The sequence below is a fragment of the Phoca vitulina genome, unplaced genomic scaffold, assembly GCF_004348235.1.
Source record: "Phoca vitulina isolate PV1807 unplaced genomic scaffold, GSC_HSeal_1.0 scaffold32, whole genome shotgun sequence".
Taxonomy (NCBI): domain Eukaryota; kingdom Metazoa; phylum Chordata; class Mammalia; order Carnivora; family Phocidae; genus Phoca; species Phoca vitulina.
In genome coordinates, this window is record NW_022589735.1 from 2,179,425 (window position 1) to 2,202,635 (window position 23,211).

The following is a 23,211-nucleotide window of genomic DNA, read 5'->3' on the forward strand; positions in this document are numbered from 1 at the left end:
CCTTCCCTCTTCCTACTTGATGGGAATGAGTCATGATTCTGGCTGAGATGGGAACAGGTTGAAATCTTGGCAAAGACAGACCCTCTGTTGGCAGAGACAGGAGAGAGCTCTCTGGGGGGCCATGCATTTCTCTGTCACCTCTCGAGTTCCCCAATGACAGGCACAGCTAAGGGATGCTAGTGTAAAACTTGCCATCAATATTTCAAGCAAACAGCATTATTTATTGATCACTCATCTGGCTGGGACAAAAGGAGAGGGTAATTCATTAGGGATGCAGGGTTGGTGGGGTCATTTTGGGAAAGAGGTCAGGGAAAGGTAGGTCACTAAAGAGCCCCAACCTTGGCTCTTGCAAAAGTACCTTGGGATCGCAGCATTTGGAAATTAGGGTCTTTTTTCTCCTTTTTTAATCCTACAGTGCCCCAGATGAAATTAAGGGAAGGGGCAGGGAACAGGAAAACCTGGGGCAGGCCTGGGACTGCCACTGTGGCCATCAGGGAAATCATATCCAGAGACTCCTGCAGCCAAGTGAGCTTCCCTCCCTCTGGGCCTAGCCTGCCCCTCCCAAGTTCCCTACCCCTTGCTACCTCTTGGGTCCCTCTCCTCACCTGACCTTGAAATTAGCTCCAGCAGCCCCTCTAGATGTCATTTCGGAAACCCATGTTGGGTCCCTGGGGCTGAAGGGCCCTTCCAGAGTCAGCTTGGCAACTCCCTTGATCCCAGGAGGGTGCCTGATCCTCACCCAAGGAGAGTAGCTGCCCTTTGGGTCTGACCACCCCCTGGGGAGTGTGCAGGGGTGGGCACACAGGCTGGGCTTAGGAAGTGATGGCTTGAGAATCCATAGCTGCTTCATGCACCTGCAAGGGTGTTTTCTTTTCTTTTCTTTTTTTTAATATATATATTTTTTGAAGATTTTATTTATTTATTTATTTTATTTGTCAGAGAGAGAGAGAGACAGCACAAGCAGGGGGAGCGGCAGGCAGAGGGAGAAGCAGGCTCCCTTCTGAGCAAGGAGCCGGACGCGGGACTTGACCCCAAGACCCTGGGATCATGACCTGAGCCGAAGGCAGATGCTTAACCGACTGAGCCACCCAGGCGTCCCTGCAAGGATGTTTTCTTCATGAACCTCCAACTCCAGGGAGTGGGGGCATGAGGCACCTTAGGCGGACTGATTGCGTGAAGATTCTCCCCTGCAGGGGTGGGGAATCCCACACTGAGAGTGGGCTGCGCCACCTAGTGGGCTTTTCGCTCCTTGCAGGCATCCCTCCGACCCTTCCCGGCCTCCAGCCTAGATAGGGGACAAGTTCTCAGGCAGAACTCAAATGGCTCTAATACTTGAGGTGCCCTCCTCCACCAGGAAGGCCTGACTCAGCGCAGAGAGGGAAAAACTAGAGAAATCTGGGAGGGAAATGGCCACGAACTGGCTGAAATTCAAGGCAGTGAGGAAGCCAGCCGTGGCTCTAGCCTGCCTCTCCCTACTACTGTCTCTCCCTATTCTCATGGAAGCCACTGATATGGGGACCATGATCCAGAGCCCTCAGAAACCCTCCCTCCTCTGCTAGCCCTCTTTCCTCCAGGCTGAGCAAGACTGGCCTCAGCTCTGCTGATCAAGGAAGAGCTGGTACAGTCTGGAGCTGCTGGCTTCCCTCTGACGTCACAGCCTGGAAATCCCATTTTAAGCAGGTTCTCAGGGTGTGGGACACACACAAGAAAGGGAGGGGGAGCCAGCTGCAGTCCTGAGGACATTCTATCCAGGGACCTCAAGTGTCCCCAAGACGGCTTGAGCATGGGACACAGGGCTAGACCTCAGCTCCCACTCAAAAGCTAATATCCCTTGATGCCCACTGGGGACCCAGGCAGTGATCAAGCATCCTCCACGTTAGCTCTAGCCTCTGTTTGGACATCTCTTCCCCACTGCCCTGGCCTAGAGGCCTACTGAGGCAGATGGGAGAGGGCAGGTGGTCCCAAGGAATGAGATAGAGCAAGATGTCACCTAGCCCCAAATGTGTCCCACCAGCCCCTCCCAGGAGTCTTGCCCTCCATCTCATTGTCACCCTCCACCTCTCCTCTCCTCCCCTGCACCACAGGGGCCAGGCCCTGAGCCGAGTTCTAGGAGACTGACTCAATGTTTCCATGGCAACGGACCAGGGAGCTTGGAAATCTGAACATGTTCCTGTTGACATAGAGAAACCCAGATGTGCACGGAGAGCCTGGCATGGGGAAACTGGCAGTGACCTCCTTAGCCACCGGTCCCTGCGGGGGTGTGTATCTGTGTGCGTGTGCACGCACGTGTGCATGTGTGGGGGTTTAGGTTAGAGAGGGTCTAACCTGGTTTCCTGACCATATGGTAGCTGCTAGCATGAGACTGCAGCATCTTGCTCTCTGGAGATCTTTCTAGAATGAGGGAGTCTCTCCCCTGAATTCTACCCTCACACATCCTCTCCTTTCGGAGAGAGGAAGGGGCCAGTTTGCTCAGAGGCCAGTGGTGAAAGGAATGCCCTTCCGAGGTCTGTCGACCGGGGGGATTCCAGGGAAGATGAAAAGGACGTTTCTCGCCTCGCCTCCACTGTGACCACAGTTCAAGTTCTTGGCCAGTTGGGCGCAAGTGTGGCAGGAGGACATACCTCTGTGATGCCAGGGAAGGGACAGGGAAGTCTGCAGACTTTCTGCAGACCTGGGGCCAGGCCCCCACACACCCTGTGCCCCAGCCCATGCTCCGCCTCCTCCATTTTCCTTCCACAAGGCTGTGCTGTTTCTCTTCTCCCTTCTCTCTTCCTCCTCCTCGCCTCACCGCCCCCCCCTTTGCCTTTGTTTTTCTCTTCCCATTCTGCCTCCGCCCCTCTGCCATCCTTTCCCTTCTCCTGCGCACTGCCTTGCAGGTCTCATTCCCAGCCGCTTGTGCCCCTTGGCCCCCAGTAGCCTTGACTCTACCTCCCAAGGACTCAGACCCCATAGGCTGCAACCTCCCTCCCTCTCTCCTCCAACCCAGCCCAACAGCCCAGGGCTCAAGCCTTCCCTCCTGGCCCTACAGGGACTGCCTCTGTGGCCCCAGCCTTTGGTCCTTCCGTCCCAGGGTCAGACATGCACCATGAGGCTGGTTCCCCATCACCACCTCTTCCCTCAGCCTACCTGTCTCCTCCTTTCAGAGTCTCTGGCTCACAGCTCCCCTCCAACATTCTTTGGCCTTTCTAGACACTGTGGCCATTCAATCTCCCCACCCTGCCCAGCGGCCCCCAAATCCTATCTTCTCTTCCCTGGGAACCTCATGGGGGTCTTTGTCCTTAGAGCTTACACTGGCACTTTCTATCAGGTATCAGAAGGTCCACTGGGGGAGGAAGTCTCTGGGCAGGATTCTGAGGGACAAGACAACCTTGAGGTTGGGGCCCCTAGCCCTTAAGTCCTGGTCTCTCCTACTCTCCTGGCTGTATCTTTTTTTTTTTTTTTTTTAAGATTTATTTATTTATTTGAGAGGGAGAGCACGCGTGCAAGCAGGGGAAGTAGGGGGGGCAGAGGAGAGAGAGAGAGAATCCTGAAGCTGACTCCCCGCTGAGCATGGCTTGCTCCCAGGATCCTGAGATTAGGGCCTGAGCCGAAATCAAGAGTCGGCCGCTTCACCGACGGAGCCACCCGGGTGCCCCTCCCCTGGCTGTATCTTGAACCTCCAAACCATTTTCCCAGACTGAAACAGCTGAAGCCCATCTCGTATCTTGGAGATCAGAACTCCTGGGCCTCGCAGTCCAACCTCTTCCCCCCTCCCTCCTATAGCTGGGCCCTGCTTTTCACTTGAGGTCCTTCTAACATGTGGCCTGGGGGGCCGAGAACAAAGCACAGAGGCCGAAACACATGAGGCGCCAGAATTTGGTTTATTGGCTCATCTGGTGCCAAAGGTCCAACGGGCACCCTCTTTCCACAGAATTGGAAGCCCTTTGGCTCCTAAATTTCTTTTCTTCTTCACACACTCCTCCTGGCCCTGACTGAAGCCACGGCAGAAGCTGGGGTAGAGTGTGGGGCAAAGCCTGGGCTCATAAGAGCCTGCTCACATGGGGCCCAGTTTGCTTGGCACAGGAAGAGGGCTCTGGGGGAAAGAAGATGAGCCCCCAGGTGAGGAGGAAAGGAGCTGGCTCAGCAGGGGCCTCTGCAGTGGGCCCTGAGGGGTGGAGGAGCCCAGCACAGGGGCAGGGCAGGAATGGGAGGCGGCGGAAGGGTATCAGGGCAGAGGAGGAGGTAAGAGGCCCTCAGAATCCCATCCTCTCAGGGCGGGCTGGGGTCCTCTGAGGGTCCGAGAGTAGGAAGGAGGGCTGAAAGCAGGGAAGGGCCAGCCGGGGCTTGCGGTGGGGGGTGGTCGCTGCTGGCAGGAAAGTCCTTTACCCCAAATCCCCCCCGCCCTAGACCCAGAAATACACACACACGCGCGCGCACACACACACACCCCTGGAGCCCCACTTCTTTTTAGTGGGGCATGTAGCACACAGCCCTACCCAGTGCCCCTAACTGCAGCTCTGGCCTGGCCATCCTGGTGCTTTACATGCACATTAAGGCCCTGCCCTCCATTCACAGGTGTGGCCTGGAGCCCTTGGCCAGGTTCTCTGAAGCCTTCCCCACTCCCTCCTGGTCTCCCAGGTGCCTTCGGACCCATCTCTGGTCATTCTGGACTGTGACTGCCCCCCACCCCGCACCCCAGACAGAGCAGTGGGGGCATGTTAGGATGGCCATGGGTCTTCAGCAAGGCACTGGGTGGGTGGGGGCAGGACTGGAGCAGGGAGAATAGCAATTTGGGCTCTAAGGAGCCCCCACCTCCTTGGGTGGCTCAGTCCTCAGCAACCCCTCCAGCCTCTACCCTCCACCCCCACAGCAGGGCCTCCTTCCTCTTTTCCAAGACCTTCCAGAGGAGTGGTCACTGGGCAGGCAGCCATCGGAGGGGCCCTGGGGCCTGAGACACTTGGGCTACTGGCACAGTGTGGAGCGGGGGCTCTGCAGCCTGGGGAGGGCGGGTCAGGACCTCAAGCCAAGTCACCCCCGCCAGAGGTCTTCTTCTTGGGCCGGGTCTTCAGTGTCTTGGAAGCCAGCGGCTGTAGGAAGGAGGGAGAAGTCAGAGGGCTCAGCCGAGGCTCACATCCCCTCCCCCTGTCCCCAAGCTCTGGCCTGGGCTCTCACCTCAGCTTTGGGCACTTTTTTGACCGGTTTGACCCGCTTAGGGGCCTTGTCTCCCATATCATCTTCAGAGGCCTCTGTCCGGGGATCTGCCTGGTTCATGCTAGACCTTAAACTCTGGGCAGGGTCATCTCCTGCTTTGGGGGAGCAAAGGAGAACAGAGGTCTGGCGCCTCTCCCGCCTGGCCTCCATGTCCTTGTGGTACCCCGCCCTCCCTGTGCCCAGCCCGGGGCCCTGCCTGTACCCAAGTCCTCAATGGTGTCCAGGAGGCTGCCGGGGCTGGGGCGGAGCCGGCTGTCAGGGCCTTGCAGGGGCAGCGCGTCCTCGTCCCGGATCAGGGTCAGGTCCTGCATGCTGAAGCTCCGGAGCTTCTCTGAGAGCACCCCCTGGCCCTAGGGTCACCACCACGCACCGGGAGAACCGGAGGAAGGGGCGGGGTGGAGATAGAGGTCACCAGGGAGCACGCGCAGCTTTCCCCACATTGTCCTCACCCTGTCCCACAGCAGCACTGACAGGCTGGGGCCGCACCTGCCGTTTGCACAGATGAGGAAACTGGCCCGGAGAGTGGGAATCACATAGCCGGGGGCTGCACCCGTGAGTTGCACAAGCCCCAAACCATCACAGCCCCAAGGACAGGGTAGACGCAAAGGGGCTTGGCCAGGGGCATGAAACGAGCAAGGTGGGGTCCTGGGAACCCGGGTCTGCCCCCCATCTCACCTTGGCAGCGGCTGTGACCGCAGCATTGGCGGCCAGGTTCAGGCCCCTCTTGCCCACCCTCATCATGGTCTCATAGCTCTTGTCTCGGGCCTGTGTGATGTACTCGTCGATCTCCTGAGGGGTCGGAGGGGAAGGAGCAGGAGGTGAGGGGTGGGCCCCGCTGGCCAGGCCTTGCCCTGCCCTTGTTCACACCTGGACAAAGGCACGGCCTGCTCCAGGAGGCCAGGGCCCTCCCAGATCTCTTCAGGTTCTGGGCACCCACAGGGAGAGCCAGGAATGCACACGGCTGCAGGCGCTGGGCTGCCTCGGCCTGGGGCAGGCAAGGAAGTCAGCTGAGAGTGGGGGCAAACCTTCTCCTTGTTGGACAGTGTCGGGTGCACGAACTTGCGGTAGAGCACGCTGGAGCCCTTGGTGTAAGGCGACAGAAGCCATATCACAAAGGCGATCTTGAGCTCAAAGTAGAAGGGGAACCTGTTGGTGGGACAGAGGCGAGTGGCAGAGCCTGGGATAGGGAGTCAGGGGGTGAGCTGACCCCCGGCAAGACCCTGGCTGGCCCCCCACCCCTTAGTGCACTGGGGTCCCCACGTGGCTCGGGCGACTGGGCATTTCTCATCTGCAGGAGAATGGGAGGCTCAGCTGAGACTGCAAGTGGGACGGGTGAGAAATGCCCCCAGCAGGAATCCCCCTCGGCAGTGGCTCTCTGCACACTTCAGTCTTGGAGTTCCAGGCCTCTCACTCTGACAGAAGATTCCTACTCCTCTGTCCTGGGTCCACTCCTGGGTCCTCACCCCCTTCTCTCCTGCCCTCCCCCCATGAGGAAGACTCCCATCCCTTGCTGTCATGACATGCCTCTTGCTTTTAAGCATTGCTCTCCATTCCCCGGCTCCTTCTCCTCAGGCCACAGACTCCTTCACATCTCCTACATCCTCACAAAGCTTTTTCCTTTGTTTGTGTCGAGAAGCATCTATGCTCGCTGTCCTCAATTTCTAACCCATTATTCTTTCCTAATCTGACCCCACTCAATTTCTGCTAAAACTGTTTTTCTCAAAGGCCACTGGCCCTTACAATCTACAAAGGCAATCATCTTTTGTCCTCTACCTCTCCATAAAACTCTCTTCTCTTCGTCTTACAATGTTCTATGCTGTGTTAGTCCTCTCTTCCAAGAGGCGTGTGCTCACCCGATAAACATTTTTTGAGCTCCTGCTGTGAATATACATATAGCAATTAAGACATTCTCTGTCCTCCAAGTGCTCGTAACATAGTCTAGTAGTGCTTCGAAATACCAGCATCGAAAGTTTATAAGATTGAATCCTATTTTACCAACAGGGAAACTGAGACCTACAAAGCTGTAACCTGCCCAAGGTCACACAGCAAGTCTGGCAGAAGCAGGCTGCCTGAATTCTATGGTGGTGCTTTGGTTGCCACCAGAAAGAAAGGTGGGGGCTAGGTCTCTTGTTCTACTGATCAAGTCAGGCCTGTGTGGAGAAGGGTGGACATTCAGGACCCCATGGAACTGTGGGGGGACTCCACCCCGGCTTTCAATCTTTGGTTTGGCTGGTGGGGTAGAGAGTCTAAACCCTGGGCCCTGGGGAGCAGGGAAGGGATGCTGGACCTCACCAGGAAAGCACGATATCCGTGAGTGTCTCAGCTGTAGTGAAGAAAGCAAAGACGATCCAGTACATCATCCATTTCACCTGAAGGCACAGAGGGCAAGTGTTAGCTGGGGCCTCAGGAGAACACCCAGGAGCCTGTGTCCGCTTGCCAGCTATGGTGGGGAAGGGACACTCAGGATCTCAACTTTGCCTGTGGATCCCACCAGGGCTGGGGAAAAGGAACACAAAGGAACCTTCTGGAAGCAGGGTCTCATTAGTGCTGAGGCATCGGTACAAAGTCACTCCTGTCTGTAACGTGACCCATGGTCCTCCCCTACCTCTGCCATGTGGGTTGGGTGGGAGATGAAGTGTCACAAACTCACATATTCCTTCACGTTTTTTGTCTTCACGGCCTTGTAGGAAGAATAGGCTGGGTACAAGGTGCCAAAGATGAGCCTAGGGAGGCAGGCAGGGTTACTGGTCCCCTCGGCCAAGAGCAGTGGCCTCTCCCTCCCAGCTCTGCATCAGTCAGTCCCTGGGTAGGTAAGGGGAGAAGGACAGAACTCCAGAGTGCCACATCAGCTGGACTGATGAACTCAGATCAGTGGTTATGGTCAAAGTAGTTCAGCCTTGGGGATACACAAGCATGGAGGCCCCCAGATGGTAAAGGTGATGCCTTTTCCCCTTTATCGTTCCGGTTTTCTCCAGGCCCTTAGGTGAAGAAAGACCCAGAGGCCAGAGGGTCCAATGTGGTCTCTTTAGCCATTATCATTGGTTATGCATAAACATATCATGGGGAGTAGGAGGGGTCTGGTCACCACCACAGGTGTCTTCCTTCTATGGATACAGCTCATTCATACCCATCTGCCCTTAACCTCTACTTCCCTGTCTCAGAGCCAGGCTGGGTAGGGCCAGGTCTGTAAGGGAATGTGACACCACCTAACAGGGCACTCTATGTGGCAGTCAGAAGCACCGCTGTGGCCCTGGGGACCTGGGGAGCAGAGGGCACAGGGGCAGGAGTCCCTAGAAGAGCAAAAAGGTTTATTATCTCACGTAAGCAGCCTTGGGACCAAGCTCAGTGGCGGGGGGAGGGCGCTGGGCTTGAGGCCCTGGCTGGAGTCCAACCTGGTAGCGATCCCATTAGAGACCACATACAGCACACAGGTGAGGGAATAAGAGGAATGATGCCCCCAGGGAACTCATCCAGGTAAGAGAGAAGCAGCCACCCTGAAGGCCACAGGGAGGTATGAGGCCCCAGGATTCCCTGGATGGGATGGGGGAGGAAGAAGGGAGACCCTGGTGGGTCTAGAGGGAGCCAGAACACAAGCACATAACAGCACTGAAGGGAAGAAGGCAAGAGGGAGGGAATCCTGCGGTGTCAGTCCCCCCACAGTGGAGGCTGAGGGGCAGGGTCCTGAGCCGGGGCAGGGGTTGGCTGAGGCCCATGCAGAGCCGCTGCCGGGCCCGGCTCCTTGACAATGTGTGGGTATTGCCTGGGCTCACAGGGACCTGCCTCAGAGAGACAGGATACTTCCGAACTGACCTGTGGAGGTGGGGTGGGGAGTGGAATCCTCAAGGACAATGTGTGGGGTGTGGGAGCAGGCTTCCCTCCTGGGGCCCGGGCGGGGGGCATAGCTCCACAATGCGGCTGGCAGCCTGGAATGAAGGCCACCTAACGCTGTCCGCTCTGTGGCTTTCACAAATCCAGGCTGAACACACATGTCCTCACCCGGTTACCTCCCACACTTTGTCCTCCAAGCATCTCTGCTTCCCAGTACCCAGATGTCCTCCCCGGGGGAGGGGGCCTCCAGAGCATGTGCCCTCAACTCCAGTGTCCTGAGAGTGGAAGAGGGAGGCGGCCAAGGCTGCTAGCTATGGCCCTAAGCTACGGAATGACGAGGCCCTGCCTCGCTCTCCACTCTTCCATTAGCCCTATCCTCGAAGGGAGATGAGGGCCCAGGTCTGAGTTGCCCCTCCAGCGGGGATCTGCTAGGTGGGGGAGGGGACATGCCACCTCCCCTCATAAATCAGGCCGTGCTGCCCAGCCATAGGGTGAAGGAGGGCGAAGGAACAGGAAAATCAAAAATAAAAGGTGTGAGAAGCCGGCCGTGCTATGGCTCTTCTAATATTCCCCCCTCCGGTCCTGGGTCCTACACCCCATGTCTTGTCTCCGGGGACCCCAAATAGGGACGATGTGCCTTTAGGTGACTCTCTTGTACGAGGCCCCGGAGCGGTCCATCCAGGGCTTCAGCACCCCTCACCCCCCATCCCTATTCCCCATCCCCCTCCCAGCCGGCCGCGCCCCGCCACCGCCGCACTCACACCACCAGGCGAGAGATGATCCAGGACACCATGGCGGGGCCGGGCGGGGCGCGGGGCGGGGAGGACCCGGACCGCGGCCGAGGATGCAGGTGCCGGAGGTCGAGCGCCCGCGGCGGCAGCAGGAGCCGCAGAAGCAGCAGCAGCCACAGCAGCAGCCGCCGCGGGGGCCGCGGAGCGCCGAACAGCCGCGGTTAAAGGGGAGGTCCCTGCCGCAGCGGCGGGCCGTGGGCGGTGGCGGCTCTTAAAGGGGAGGCCCCGGCGGCGGCGGCGGCGGCGCGCCCCCCTGCACCTGCTATCACCGGGCATGCGCCTTTGACCCTCAGCGCCCTGCCCTCCTCTAATCGCTTGTTCCTCTTTCTTGGATTCCAAGCCCTGGTTTGGGGTCCTCACAGGCCTTCAGGTTCCATCCTGACATCCTAGCCCTCCTCCTGCCTTGTCCACACCAGGCTGAGGAATACCAACTAGGACTTACTGAGTGCGTACTAACTGCCAGGCCCTGAGGTTAAGAGCTTTACCCGCATTATTTCACTGAATCCTCACTACCATTCCATAAAGCAGAGGTTATAATTATCCTCATTTCGAAGGTAAGGAAATGGGGCCCTTAAGGAAGTTCAATAATTTGCCAAGGTCACAAAACCACTAAGTCATGCTGCTAAGATGTAACCCATAAAGTCTACTTTAATCAGGCCACTTTTCCCAACTGCTGGCCAGCAAACTGTCCTCCCCCATTCCAGGCCCTGTAAAGACACCCACCCAACAGCTCCTGAAGTCAAGTATAGCCGCACCTGTCCACCTTACCCCTTCTTGGTCATCACCAATCACCCCAGTTGGAGGACCCATACCCTCTCTGATCTGCTTTTTTCTAAAGGTTGTCATTTGCTCAGCTTTGCAGGGGAATGAGCCCATGCTCTCAAGGGGAATACACCGGGGGCAGACCCTCTTTAAACAGAAGGGTTGGAGGCCTGACGTCTAGGTTGGAGATGGGTCCAGGGGCTCCAGTTCCACCCCCATCAGCAAACACTGGCAGCAGTGTATGCCCTAATTCTGAAGACATTTATATCCAGAATGTAGGCTAGCCCGCCTCCTGATTTTCACCAAAGCAACAAAGCTCCAACCTCTGCAACCCCCTTTTCTCCCCATTGCTTTCCTTTCCTGTCCCATTTCAAAGCTTCTGCATTCTTTAAGTGGAGGTGTAAGTCTTCTGGTGATCACAGCCTCGACCCGTGCCCACCCAGGCTGAAAGGACACGCTCCGAGCTCTGTATTTCAGTTATGGTCCTATTCAAACTCAGTATCCTTGAACCACACAATGGTCTATTTCCACCCTGATAATTGTATTTCCAGGCTCAAACACTTTGGAAGATGTTTTCCAACAGGGTCTGGAGAAGCAGCCTCTGATGACCCCTCTTGCTATTCTTTACAACTTCCTCTTCAAAAGGCCTTTTCTAATGGGAATGTAGTCTGTCCTCACTGCTCAAGCCACTTTAATTACTGCTTGATTAAAAAAAAAAAAAAATCCCATTTGGGTCTTTCCCCACCAACTCTGAGGTGGATCCAGGGCCACAATGTTTCCTATGTGGGCAGCCAGGCCTTCTGCTTTGAGGAACCCCATCACCGATTGCCCAAAACCTTGCTTATGCCATCCGCCACCCCCCCCCCCTCACTCCTGACTGCCCCAGGAAGGTCAAGACCTCACCTTTCCCATTCCATTCACACATCATAAACTATGGAAAACCCATTTTTTCTCCCACCTTCTAACTCAAGTGACCTTTTCCCTTCACACCCCCAAGCCCACAAACCACAATGACCTGGCACTTTCCTCTCTCAAAAAGGCACCAATTCAGGAAGCAAAGGGTAATTGGAAGCAGCAATGAAATGAAGATCTGAAAATGAACCATCCTCCACCTTCAACCCGCACTCAACCTGCCTTCGCTTTTCAGAATGGCTGCCACAGGAAGAATTTAGTCCACTCCAAACAGATTTGTTAGATTTTTAATAAGAACATGGAAATCCCAATCAGCCCTTCAACAAAATTAAAATACAGAAAGTGAAATTAAAAGTATTCTACAGTAAATGACTTTTATTAAAAAAAAAAAGTAACTGTGAACATATAAACAAGCCTGCAGGGCACTACAGTACAGCTGGAAAGAAGATAGATACATTTTCCAACGTATCTATGGGCCAATGAATTCCATCATTTTCAAATAAATTCTTAATAAAACTCCACGGAGTTGGAAAGTTTTGCTGAAAATATTTTTGGACAAAAAACCCAAAAAACCAAAAAGCCTCATGTAGGAAATCAAACTTTCCTTTGCATTTGGAAGTGTAAGAGGAGTCCCAAGGGAACGCTGGTAATAGGTGAAAATGGTTCTTGTGTCACCGGTGTGTATATTCATAAAACACACCACAGCTCAGACATGACAAAGTTCTTTCTCTGTTGGCTGTTCCCTCAATAAAGGACTGAGATGGGAGGGGAAGAAAACTAAAAGAATCCTAAAAAGCCAATCCTTTTAAATTCTGCTTTGGCTGATTTTGTGCTATAATGGGCAGTTGATTTCTAAAAATCATATTTCTTCAAAGATTTTTATCGAAAGGAAGACTAAATGTAATGTGCCTTTCCTCATAATCCAGGAAAACAACTGTGGTATTTCAAAAATTCTAAAAATATCTACTTTCATGAAATAGTAACTATTTCACTACAAACCTATTTTTCACTAAATACACACATTTCCTAATCCTGGAGCCTCCTGGGAAAAGCAGTGGGTTCTCCCTGGGTCCTGCAAGACTCCAGTGTTCACGGGAGAGATTGTGGGGAATGGCTTCACCCCGTCTCCTGGGATGGGCTGTGTCAGAGGTCACGTGCAGAGACACTGTCAGGCTTCCACCAGGCATGTTTAAGCAATTACCCCCTACTTGTATCAGTTATGGGATTCCCCCTACCTCCAAACACATTCCCACTTCACTAGGCACGAGAGAAAAAAGAAAAGAAAGGTGTGCCCACATTCCCGGTTTCCACGGATCTCAAGTCACGAGAATGTGCAGGAAAGCCCAGCAACGTTCAGGCAATTCAGAGTCCCAAAAGACCACAGGATGGGGATGTGGCACCCTCGGCTTGGAGTCTGAAACTGTGTGTGTGAACAGTGCAACTTTCCTGTGTCAACCTTCAGTGTTGAGGCAGCGTAGAAAAGAGTGGCTGGAGAGTTTGTAATACTGACCACACTGGCTCCAAGTGAAGGGCCTCTGCTCCAACAGAGAAGCCTGCCGTTCCCTGTATGTGTTGTGAGTGAAAGACCTGCTTCACAGGGGAGTCTGGAGTTTCTCCATGCCTAAGACCTTGCCAGTTTGGATTCATGAGCCTTGAGGGTGCCAACAGCATCTTTCACTGCGTGATAAATGATGTTCTTCACCTGGAGAGAGCAATCAGCAGTCAGTTCATGACAGTCCCATATTATATTCTCAAACAAAAATGTATGTTTTTTTTTTTTAAAGACTTTATTTATTTGAGAGAGAGAGAGTGAGAGCACGTGTGTGCAAGCGAGCACATGCAGGGGGAAGAGCAGAGGGAGAAGCAGACTCCCCAGTGAGCAAGGAGCCTGATGCGGGGCTCGATCCCAGGTCCCCAGGATCATGACCTGAGCTGAAGGCAGACGCTTAACCGACTGAGCCACCCAGGAGCCCCACAAAAATGTATGTTTTACACAGCCTATAAAGCCTACTGGTTAACGAGGAAACCTCTCAGCCAGGACTGCATACTTCCCAAATCAATCCCAAAGATGATTTACAAATCACAGAGGATATAAGGTATATAATCAAAAAAGAATGATGAATCCATTTGAAAGGCTATATAATCACACTTTCATCTATGTGCTTAGTAAGTGCTGGGCACTACCGCTAAGCTTTTTACGTGGACTTTCATTTCATCCTTTCCACAATCTTAGGAGGTCAATTCTATTATTATCACCATTTTTACACATGAGAAACTGAGGAAACCAAGGTCCAGTAGTTAAGGACCTTGCCTAAGCTCCTGGAACTAACAGGAATGCACTAAAACAACAGTGGGCAGGTCAGATTATTGGAAGTTTTTTCCCTTTGTGCTTGTACGTGTTTTCTTATTGTCTAAGAGGAACACATATTATACATCAAGCAGGAAGGAACACTTAGAGTCACTAAAATAACAGGCTAAAAAGAATTTTAAACCCAGATAGTGATAATTTCTGGGGAGGGAAAGTAAGGAGACAGAATGGGGAAGGGTACACGGAAGCTTCAATAATGTAGTTGTTCTGTGTGTCCTGTGTGTTAACGCTGTTTATCTGTATGTATAGGATGCTTTAATTCTTACACTGAGTGATGGGCACACAAGCCCCCTTTTGCTATTCCTTATTAAATTTTTGTACTAATTCAACAAATATTTACTGAGTACCTACTATGTATCAGATATTGTGCTAGGGAAAAGTAGGGAATAAAACAGTAAAATCCCTGCCTTCGTGGAGCTTAAATAGCTTATATTCTATTAGGGATAGAAACAAACAGGTAAAATACATAATATGTTAGTGATAAATACTACACAAAAAAATAAAGCAGTGACAGAGGACTGAGAGTGTTGGAGGTGACATGTCCCAAGTACAGAGACCTAATGGCGGTGAGGTCTGAAATGGCGGTTGCATTTTACCTACAGTATCAATGTTACCTGTTTATCCCCATGATTGGACTTTGTCTAAGAACTTTTATGGTTGAAATGTTCTACATGTTAAAAAAGGAACAGCAAAAAAGATCAGATCAGGGTTGAAGGTGACTGAATCTACTGGCGGGAGGCGGAGTGACTGCGTATTTGGATTGCTGAAGTTCTGCCTGGGGAATCTTCCTTCCTGATTCTTCTTTTCTTTTTTTAAATGCTACTGCAGCACCCAATAATTCTTAGGGACATGGACTGCAGTCCTCTCAGGACTTTAAGGAACTGATTCTGCACAGAAATGTATTGTGAGAAGCAGCTCTGGGGAAGTGCCCTTCTTGGAAACATGCTTGGAACACACTGCCACAGAGCTTTCGCCATCTGACTGGGAAAAGTCAGTCTAGTCAGTTATCAGCACTAAATACTGTATCTCCCAGGGGCAGAGAAATAAAAGGTGATGGCAGAAATGATTACGTTAAAAGGTGAGTATTCTCTAAAAGTGAGTGTGATGAGGACTGATGCAGAATGTGCGTTCTTTGTATGTAGCCAAGTAGGAGATGGGGAGACAGAGCAGGGGTAAAGGAGTTATTTACCTGCAGTTTATCCTCATGGTTTGTATGAGTGTTAGAGAGATGCCTGAATTCCTGTGTCAGGCGGAAACAGTGCTTTACGTGTTCTGGAGATACAAAGTCTTCTGCTACTTTTATGCAACTGTATAGATTGTGCACCTGGGAGGAGAAAAGTACAGAGGAAGAAGAGCCATTAGAGAGTCAGCAACACCTGGAAAATGTCTATGATATAGTTTTTTTTTTTTTTAAGATTTTATTTATTTATTTTACAGAGAGAGAGAGACAGAGAGAGCACGAGCAGGGGGGGAGCGGCAGGGAGAAGGAGCAGCAGGCTCCCTGCTCAGCAGGGAGCCCGATGCGGGACTCAATCCCAGGACTCTGGATCATGACCTGAGCTGAAGGCAGATGCTTAACCGACTGAGCCACCCAGGCACATCTATGATATAGTTTAAAAAACAAAAACAATCCCAAAACTTGAGAAATACTTCTAATATTCCATTTTCATAAAAACAAATGCAGAAAAAATGCAAGGATAAATTTATACATGAAAATGTTAGTAACTACACAGAAAAAATCTGGAGAAATACATACCAAACTGTAAACAGTAGGCTACCTCTGGAGAAGGCAGGATGAGGGGACTGAATAGGGGTATGGCACAGGTAGGTGAGCTGCGACTTTCACTTTTTAAAAAATGGTCTCCCTTATTTAAAAATTTTTAAATGTACAGGGGCGCCTGGGTGGCTTAGTCATTAAGCGTCTGCCTTCGGCTCAGGTCATGATCCCAGGGTCCTGGGATCTAGCCCCGCATCCGGCTCCTTGCTGGGCGGGAAGCCTGCCTGCTTCTCCCTCTCCCACTCCCCCTGCTTGTGTTCCCTCTCTCGCTGTATCACTCTGTCAAATAAATAAATAAAATCTTAAAAAAAAATTTTTTTTTAAATGTACATTTAAAATTACACAGAAGAAAAGTAAAAAGCAAAAAATAACTTGCAGTTTAAGAACAGCCAGTCCTTCTGAGGGAAGGGGGTGGGGGGGATATGGTAGCCGGGTGATGGGTATTAAGGAGGGCATGTGTTGTGATGAACACTGGGTGTTATATGCAACTAATGAATCGTTGAACACTACATCAAAAACTAATGATGTACTATATGGTGCCTAACTGAATATAATTAAAAAAAAAACCAAAACCCCCAAAAAACACAGCCCCTTATATCTCTTGCCAGATTAGTAAGAAAATCAGAAATAGGGAAGCCCATGGAACCAAGTGGAACCCACCTGGTGTGGGGCTCCAGCAGGTATGAAGACAGCATCTCCCAGGAACTGAACGATGGCCCAGCCTTGCACACCATACTCTTCATAGAGTCGCTTACGGAGGGTCTGGTCCAGGTACCAACTTTGGTCATGAATTGGGTCATGATCAGGGGGATTCTCTTGGCCTTGCTCTTCTCCAACCTGAAGCCAAACCCAAAGATGGAAAAATCAATACATAAATAACAGCATAAACCCAGCTTGCTGAAACAATGTCCCTAGTGGGCCAAATCTTTTGCTTTGTTCTATTCAACATCCTCCAGGTGTGGATTCAGGCCTTCAGGGCATTTTGACAAAAAGGACAGGTCTTCATTTTTATTTTTATTTAAAGCTTTTATTTATTTATTTGACAGAGATAGACACAGTGAGAGAGGGAACACAAGCAGGGGGAGTGGGAGAGGGAGAAGCAGGCTTCCTGTGGAGCAGGGAGCCCCATGTGGGGCTTGATCCCAGGACCCTGGGATCATGACCTGAGCTGAAGGCAGATGCCTAACGACTGAGCTACCCAGGCGCCCCCAAAAGTACAGGTCTTTAAAGCCAAGAGACTCCACTGGAGAAACCCTAAGCAGGCTGCCTCAGCAGCAACCCCAGACCCTTAATCTGGGAGCTGGGAGCCTACCCAGGGGCATACCTTTCGGAGCAATTCCCGGATCTTTTCTGCATCCTTGGCTGCATAGATGTGCCACAAAGCACCAGGCTTCTCCTTTCCGTCGTGAATCCTCTGCTTTGTCACCTCATCAGCATCCCCCTCATCAATTGTCTTGAGTACCTCTGAAAAGAGCAAAGTTACTTTTCAATGTAACCAGCCATTTCAGTACCTCTGAGTAAAGCGAATGTCCAATTCAAACAAGTTTAGTCTCTACTATTCTCCATTTCTCCGGAGTAATACAAAGCAGAATCAAAGAATCAAAACTCGTATTTGTCTAAGCTTCCTATACACAGGAAGAACAATCCTAAATCTTCCTTACTTAACAGAAACTCAGCATTTTTTGGAGGTAGCGTTTTCTTTTAAAACATATTTCCTGCTCAGACTGTGTAGCCACATCTTATGTTCAAATTGCACGTCATTTCCTGCTGTAAGTAGACAGACTCCATACACTTTCTCAAGACCTCTTCAAACTCTAGGGTTCTATGGATTTAAAGTCACGAAACATAAAGCTTCTCTGGCAAGTTAAGAGGGTAGGCTTCTAATGCTTGTCTATTATAATCCCTTAAAGGACAACATAATGGAAGGATCTGCAGGTGTGTAGCATTAAAAGCAAAATTGTGGCAGCAAATATACCATAATAATGACACTGATAATCCCTGAACCGTGAGACTTTGAGTTACTTATTTTTCTTTAAAATTTTCTATGTTTTCTAAAATGTCCATAATTAACACATATTAATTTTACACTGAGATGGCAGGGAGTGCAAATGCAGCAAAATATCACTTTGATGCTTCAATTCTGTGCCAGTGAGCTGGCCTTATCATCTGTCACCTCACAGGTGGTCTGGCTGATGGACCAAGTGAGCCAGTTGGCCCTTCCTTCTTCATTCCTCTTTCTGATGCTATACACTCAGTGGAAAAGGGAGCATTCCCATAAAGAGAATGACTCTGGTCAAAGATACACAAGTACCACTACTCTCTCCTAGAACCTCCTTTTATCTAGCAACATCCACTGGGTGCCTACTATGCATCAGGTCTGGTACAAAGTTAAGAAAAAGCCACTGGCCATAAGTGAGGAGGAAGACACAGAGGCCAAGCCTCACCATCCTGAAGTAGTGGCTTCTAGAAATCATACCTTCATCATGGGCACCCTCCCCGATGGGTATCCCAACATACACCATCACGTTAACTGCATCAGACACATCTAAATGAAGGTTCGTTGTGCCAACTCTTCTATCTTCCGCAGTTATCAAGCCTGAGGGAAAAGGAGGATATGCAGGGTGAAAGGGCAATACTGTGAAAAATCCACAAAGACCCTATAAGTGCAAACATACTCAAAGATGTTCTTAAATGGGTAACAGTGAGAGAGTGAAGTCTGTTTATTAAGAAATCATTCTTCTCATCTCTTTTCTAGTGTTTTAAGATTGATTTCTACCTTGGCTGACACTATCATTAGATTTGGCCATTGAACCGATTCACACCCCCCCCCCCCCCCCCGCAACAATCTCTCCTTTAAAAGCAAAATGGATACGGGCATTACTGACATTCAATAGAAGCTTGGCTTTCATAGTGATTTATGGCCTTACTATGACTCCACAAAGAGCACGCTGGGTAGCATGGTACTCAGACTTCTTCACTGTTATTTTATCAAGTCTCTTAAAAACTAAGAATCAGGGGCGCCTGGGTGGCTCAGTCGTTAAGCGTCTGCCTTCAGCTCAGGTCATGATCCCAGGGTCCTGGGATCGAGCCCCACATCGGGCTCCCTGCTCAGCAGGAGGCCTGCTTCTCCCTCTCCCACTGCCCCTGCTTGTGTTCCCTCTCTCGCTATGTGTCTCTCTGTCAAATAAATAAATAAAATCTTAAAAAAAAACAACAACTAAGAATCATGTCTTCTTGCACAGAATATTTGAGAGGAAGCTTTCGAATTATTGGAGATACACAAGTTATAGATGTGACACAAATCAATACGACAAAAGCAAGCACATTCAAAACCATCCTGGGGTGCCCGGCTGGCTCAGTTGGTAGTGCATGTGACTCTTGATCTCAGGGTTTTAAGGTTAGTCCCATGTTGGGTGTAAAGATTACCTAAAAGTAAAAAAAATCTTTAAAAAAAAAACAATAAATAAAATCTAAAAAAAAAAAAGAAAAGAAAAGAAAAAGGGGTGCCTGGGTGTCTTAGTCGGTTAAGTGCCTGCCTTCGGCTCAGTTCATGATCCCAGGGTCCTGGGATCGAGCCCCACATTGGGCTCCCTGCTCACTGGGGAGCCTGTTTCTCCCTCTCTTCCCCACTTGTGCTCTCTCTTGCTATCTCTGTCTTTCTCTCAAATAAATAAAATCTTAAAAATAAATAAATAAATAGAAATAAATAAATAAAGAGGCGCCTGGTGGGGGCTCAGTTGGTTAAGCGTCTGCCTTCGGCTCAGGTCATGATCCCAGGGTCTTGGGACTGAGTGCCACGTCGGGTTCCCTGCTCAGCGGGGAGTTTGCTTCTCCCTCTCCCTCTGCCTCCTTCCCCCGCCAATCATGCTCTGTCTCTGTCTCTCTAAAATAAATAAAATCTTAAAACAAACAGAGGCACCTAGGTGGTACAGTCAGTTAAGTGTCCAACTCTTGGTTCCAGCTCAGGTCATAATCTCAGGGTTGTGATATCCAGCCCGGGTTGGGTTCCATGCTCAGCACGGAGTCTGCCTGAGATTCTCTCTCCTTCCCTCTCCCTCTACACCTCCCCCTGCTCATACTCTCTCTAAAATCAATCTTCTTAAAAATAAACAAACAAACTAATTAATTAATTAAAACACACACACACACACACACACACACACACACACACACAACAAAGGGTCGCCTGGATGGCTTAGTCGGTTAAGCAACAGACTCTTGATTTCGGCTCAGGTCATGATCTCAGGGTCATGAAATCAAGCCCTGCAAAGGACTCCATGCTGGGCGTGGAACCTGCTTAAGATTCTCTCTCCCTCTCCGGGTGCCCCTCCCCCACTAAAACAAAACAAAACAAACAAAACTCCAAACCATCCTGGACACTGTTAACTTCTCTAGCATCTGTCACTTTGCCCTCCATTACCTCTACAAACGACCCTGACTAAATATCTCCCTCTATAGGTGAAATGGGGAATGGCAGCATCCAAAAAGGGCAATTTGCGCTTCTCCCTCATACCGTAGGCATTATACATCTTGGGGCCCAGATCGGGCCTTACAAAGTAGCTGGGTAGCCTAGAAGCCAGATTGAGCCTGCCATCTCGTTTGGTATATTCTGGCAAGGGAAGGTTCTCCATCAGATCTTCAAACCTATAAAAGATCAGGAAAGATGACTTAGCTTGTTACAGGGGAAAAAAGCAAAGAGGCAAAGTCCCCTTTTCTATAATTACTTTGAGATGCTCCAGCAAGGCAGAAGTGTCTCAAGATGACCCACTGTAGTTCACTAACCTTGTTGGCATCATGTCCCGAAAATCTTCCCCAGGAGGCCAGTCCTTGAGTTTAAGCACCATTGGCTGCCCATCTTCTGATCTTAATCGCTCTGGAAGATAGAAAGCACTCCCATAATCTGCTAGTTTGGCTCCTGCCTGATTTTCCAGTGACCAGAAGTTTTAGGAGACTAACTTCTTATTTTCAGACTTGTAACCTGTCATAACGGACTAGGTGCGCTTTGTTTTCCTCACCCATTGCTTTAGTACATGCTATATTTTTCCATCTCACAGGAATTCCAGCCCCGTTCCTCAGTGGAAGTGCTCCACACAACCCATGGGAGCATGTGTATTCTGGGAGCCATGTTATTGCCATGAGAGCTACCTGGCTGGCACTAAGACAGAACATGTGTTCCAACCCCCCCCCCCCCACGTGCCAAGCAGACTTAACTTCAGTCCAGGGGCAGTGCTGGGTGTATAGACGCTCAGTCTGTCAGCATCAAAGCTACTTACTGCATATGATCTCGAAGCCATCCCAGAAATCCCGAACTTTCACATCGGAAATTATAGCACAGTTCCTGCAGTTCACCAAGTCCACATCCTGGTCTCCAAATTCCTGGCTAAAGGCTTCTGGCTTCCAGAGTTCAGACTTGAGCTTTTTATGTACCCCTGAAACCAGCACTGGCTGTGGAAACAAAAATATCCTGATCAGAACCATTTAGGAATACTTTTAGCTCAGGGCTAAGGGACAGAAAGGCGGTTTCCTGGGGACAACCTCCTCTTCTTCATGATGATTTACTGTTCTTTCCCAGTTTCAGAATCTAAAGATTTGAACATGGCAGTTTCAGGAAATGGAAACTACTTCTACTCCATCATTATTCTTGATTCCCACCCTGGGAGGCATGCCACAGAAATCACTTCTGTTGCTCTGGCATCTACCACTATTTTGGGTTGAGAGAACAAAAAGCTGACAAATGCACCTTTGAGAATATTTCCTCGCATCTAGAATGAAAAACTATCCAGACAATTCCATAACCTCCCCCTTTCTCAAGCACCTGCTAACGCATAAAAATTAGCAAGTGTTATCACACTATCATTCAAACTTGTGTGGCCTTGAAATGTTTACCTAGAACAGTACTACTCACTTCCACCCACCTTCGCCTTACCCCCATGTCACACTTAAGGATTTTCCTCTAAAGGTGTCATTAACGGCAGATCACCACTTCACAGACATTTCAACCGCCCTTTTAAGAACACACAGCTACACACTATATAGAAATATAAGAATTATATAGAAATAGAAGGAACCACGATATATGTTTAGGAATCTTCTGATTTTTTTTAAACCCAAGAAAAATCGAAGTAGCAAGGCTGTCTAAGATGAACTTACTATGTCTTAATCTCCCTGGCAAAAAGTCTCCCAGACAGAAATGAAACTCTCCTGGCAGCTGTGGTGGATAAGCAGCCAGCCGGCCCAGGTAACTGCTTATTCTTACTTACCTGGCCTTGCTTCCAACACTCCCGGAAGATCTTCCAATTGTTTTTGTTGCTGGGGTCATGAAGACACAGAAGTCTGCCATCACAGAGCCAGGAGTGAGAGGTATGGGGGTCCAGCACATTTAACCCCATCACCATCTCCTTCACTTCCTTTTGGGTATCAGTCAAGTTACAGGCCCGCTTTGCAGCATCTGAGGTTTTCTTATTTTCTACCACTGAGGCAATGATGTGGTCAAGGAAGTTGGGTAGGCTGGCCTTGTTCTTCACTCCCTGTCACACACAATTCCATCAGGTAAGTCTGACTGAGGCACCATGAGAAGAGCATTCACAAAACTGCCTCCCAGCTGTCTTCACAAGGAGGAGTTCTGATTTACCTCATTAAGTTTCATAAAAGTTACTGAAACTGCTTTTGTAACTGAAGGGCGGGGTCTATTAAGTCAAGATCTTAAATTTTCCTGTCCTTCATATTGTGCTTCACGTTTATAAAAGAAAGGTACGGAAAGATCCCCTCTGCCTCAGGAGACTGGAGACCTAAGAAATATCTTTGGCATCCAGCCTGGTATTAAGGATTTGCATGGAGACCACAGGGATCACAGAATACTGTAGCTGAGTGGAAACGATCATTGACTTTGAAGGTTATAATTTTTTTTTCTCACCAGCGTGCCCAAGGGATACAATACTTCAATTAAGTAATAAAGAGACTTATCAAGGCAGTGCCTTTTTTAACCAGGGAGTATACCCCAATAAAGGGGTAAACCAAAGTATCCAACTGGAAAGGTATAATCTGAAAGAAGTCTCCTAATCCCAATTCTTCCCCTGCTTCTCACACAAGTGAGAATCTCTCACATGTTTCAGGTGATGGGAAAGCTCAGGCTCAGAAATCAAAATGACATCTGTAATGTCAGAACTGAGAGTGCTTTTGTAAACATGATTATTCCTATGCCTGAAATATCACTAATCATTATTTGTACAGAGTATATGTAATCATGTAACTTCCTGGGAAAACTAAAAAAGGAAAAGGAGAACTGACAGAGCATGTACAAATAAAACAGAGCCAAAAGTAATTTTTTAAGTCACGAATCCAAAAGAGAAACAAATAATCCACATCGTACAGGGCTCAACCACCCACAGATCATCGAATTTCAGCCATTAATCATAAAAAAGAATTTGATAAGCATGTTCATGTACTTGCTTGAAATGATCTCGAAGATAATACAAACTGAAAGCAGAAAAGCAAGGTGTAGAACACGTGTGTAAAAAGAGGGGGAAGAAACTATATATGTGTGTGTGTATATATATACACACACACACACCGTAAGCCCCTGA

At 49.9% G+C, this 23,211-nt stretch overlaps 2 protein-coding genes across 7 annotated transcripts in view; both read right to left on the reverse strand.

Annotated features, from left to right (window-relative positions):
- Window positions 1-3,841: 3,841 nt before the first annotated feature.
- Window positions 3,842-9,966, reverse strand: REEP2 (receptor accessory protein 2). Of its 5 annotated transcripts, none has more exons than XM_032425364.1 (8): window positions 9,780-9,966; window positions 7,841-7,913; window positions 7,483-7,559; window positions 6,216-6,336; window positions 5,866-5,979; window positions 5,393-5,534; window positions 5,152-5,282; window positions 3,842-5,066 (listed from the first exon to the last, which is right to left on the reverse strand). In XM_032425364.1, the coding sequence occupies exons 1-8, from the start codon at window positions 9,809-9,811 to the stop codon at window positions 4,998-5,000; spliced, it is 759 nt and encodes a 252-aa protein (XP_032281255.1). In that variant the 5' UTR covers window positions 9,812-9,966; the 3' UTR covers window positions 3,842-4,997. The 5 variants fall into 5 exon arrangements, with proteins under 5 accessions (XP_032281255.1, XP_032281254.1, XP_032281253.1 ...); XM_032425363.1 differs by having other exon boundaries at window positions 5,152-5,285; XM_032425362.1 differs by having other exon boundaries at window positions 5,393-5,540; window positions 9,780-9,965.
- Window positions 9,967-11,544: 1,578 nt separating this feature from the next.
- The window catches only part of KDM3B (lysine demethylase 3B), a 65,729-nt gene continuing 54,062 nt past the window's right edge, over window positions 11,545-23,211 (reverse strand). Inside the window, exons 16-24 of one of the 2 annotated variants that reach the window (XM_032425152.1) lie at window positions 21,889-22,155; window positions 20,902-21,073; window positions 20,411-20,501; window positions 20,142-20,272; window positions 18,105-18,224; window positions 16,953-17,092; window positions 16,289-16,465; window positions 15,041-15,175; window positions 11,545-13,185 (exon numbers count right to left, since the gene is read on the reverse strand). In XM_032425152.1, the coding sequence (XP_032281043.1) occupies window positions 13,105-13,185; window positions 15,041-15,175; window positions 16,289-16,465; window positions 16,953-17,092; window positions 18,105-18,224; window positions 20,142-20,272; window positions 20,411-20,501; window positions 20,902-21,073; window positions 21,889-22,155 (1,314 nt within the window). In that variant the 3' untranslated portion in view covers window positions 11,545-13,104. The remainder of the gene's footprint in view (window positions 13,186-15,040; window positions 15,176-16,288; window positions 16,466-16,952; window positions 17,093-18,104; window positions 18,225-20,141; window positions 20,273-20,410; window positions 20,502-20,901; window positions 21,074-21,888; window positions 22,156-23,211) is intronic. The other variant, XM_032425154.1, reaches the window with a different exon arrangement.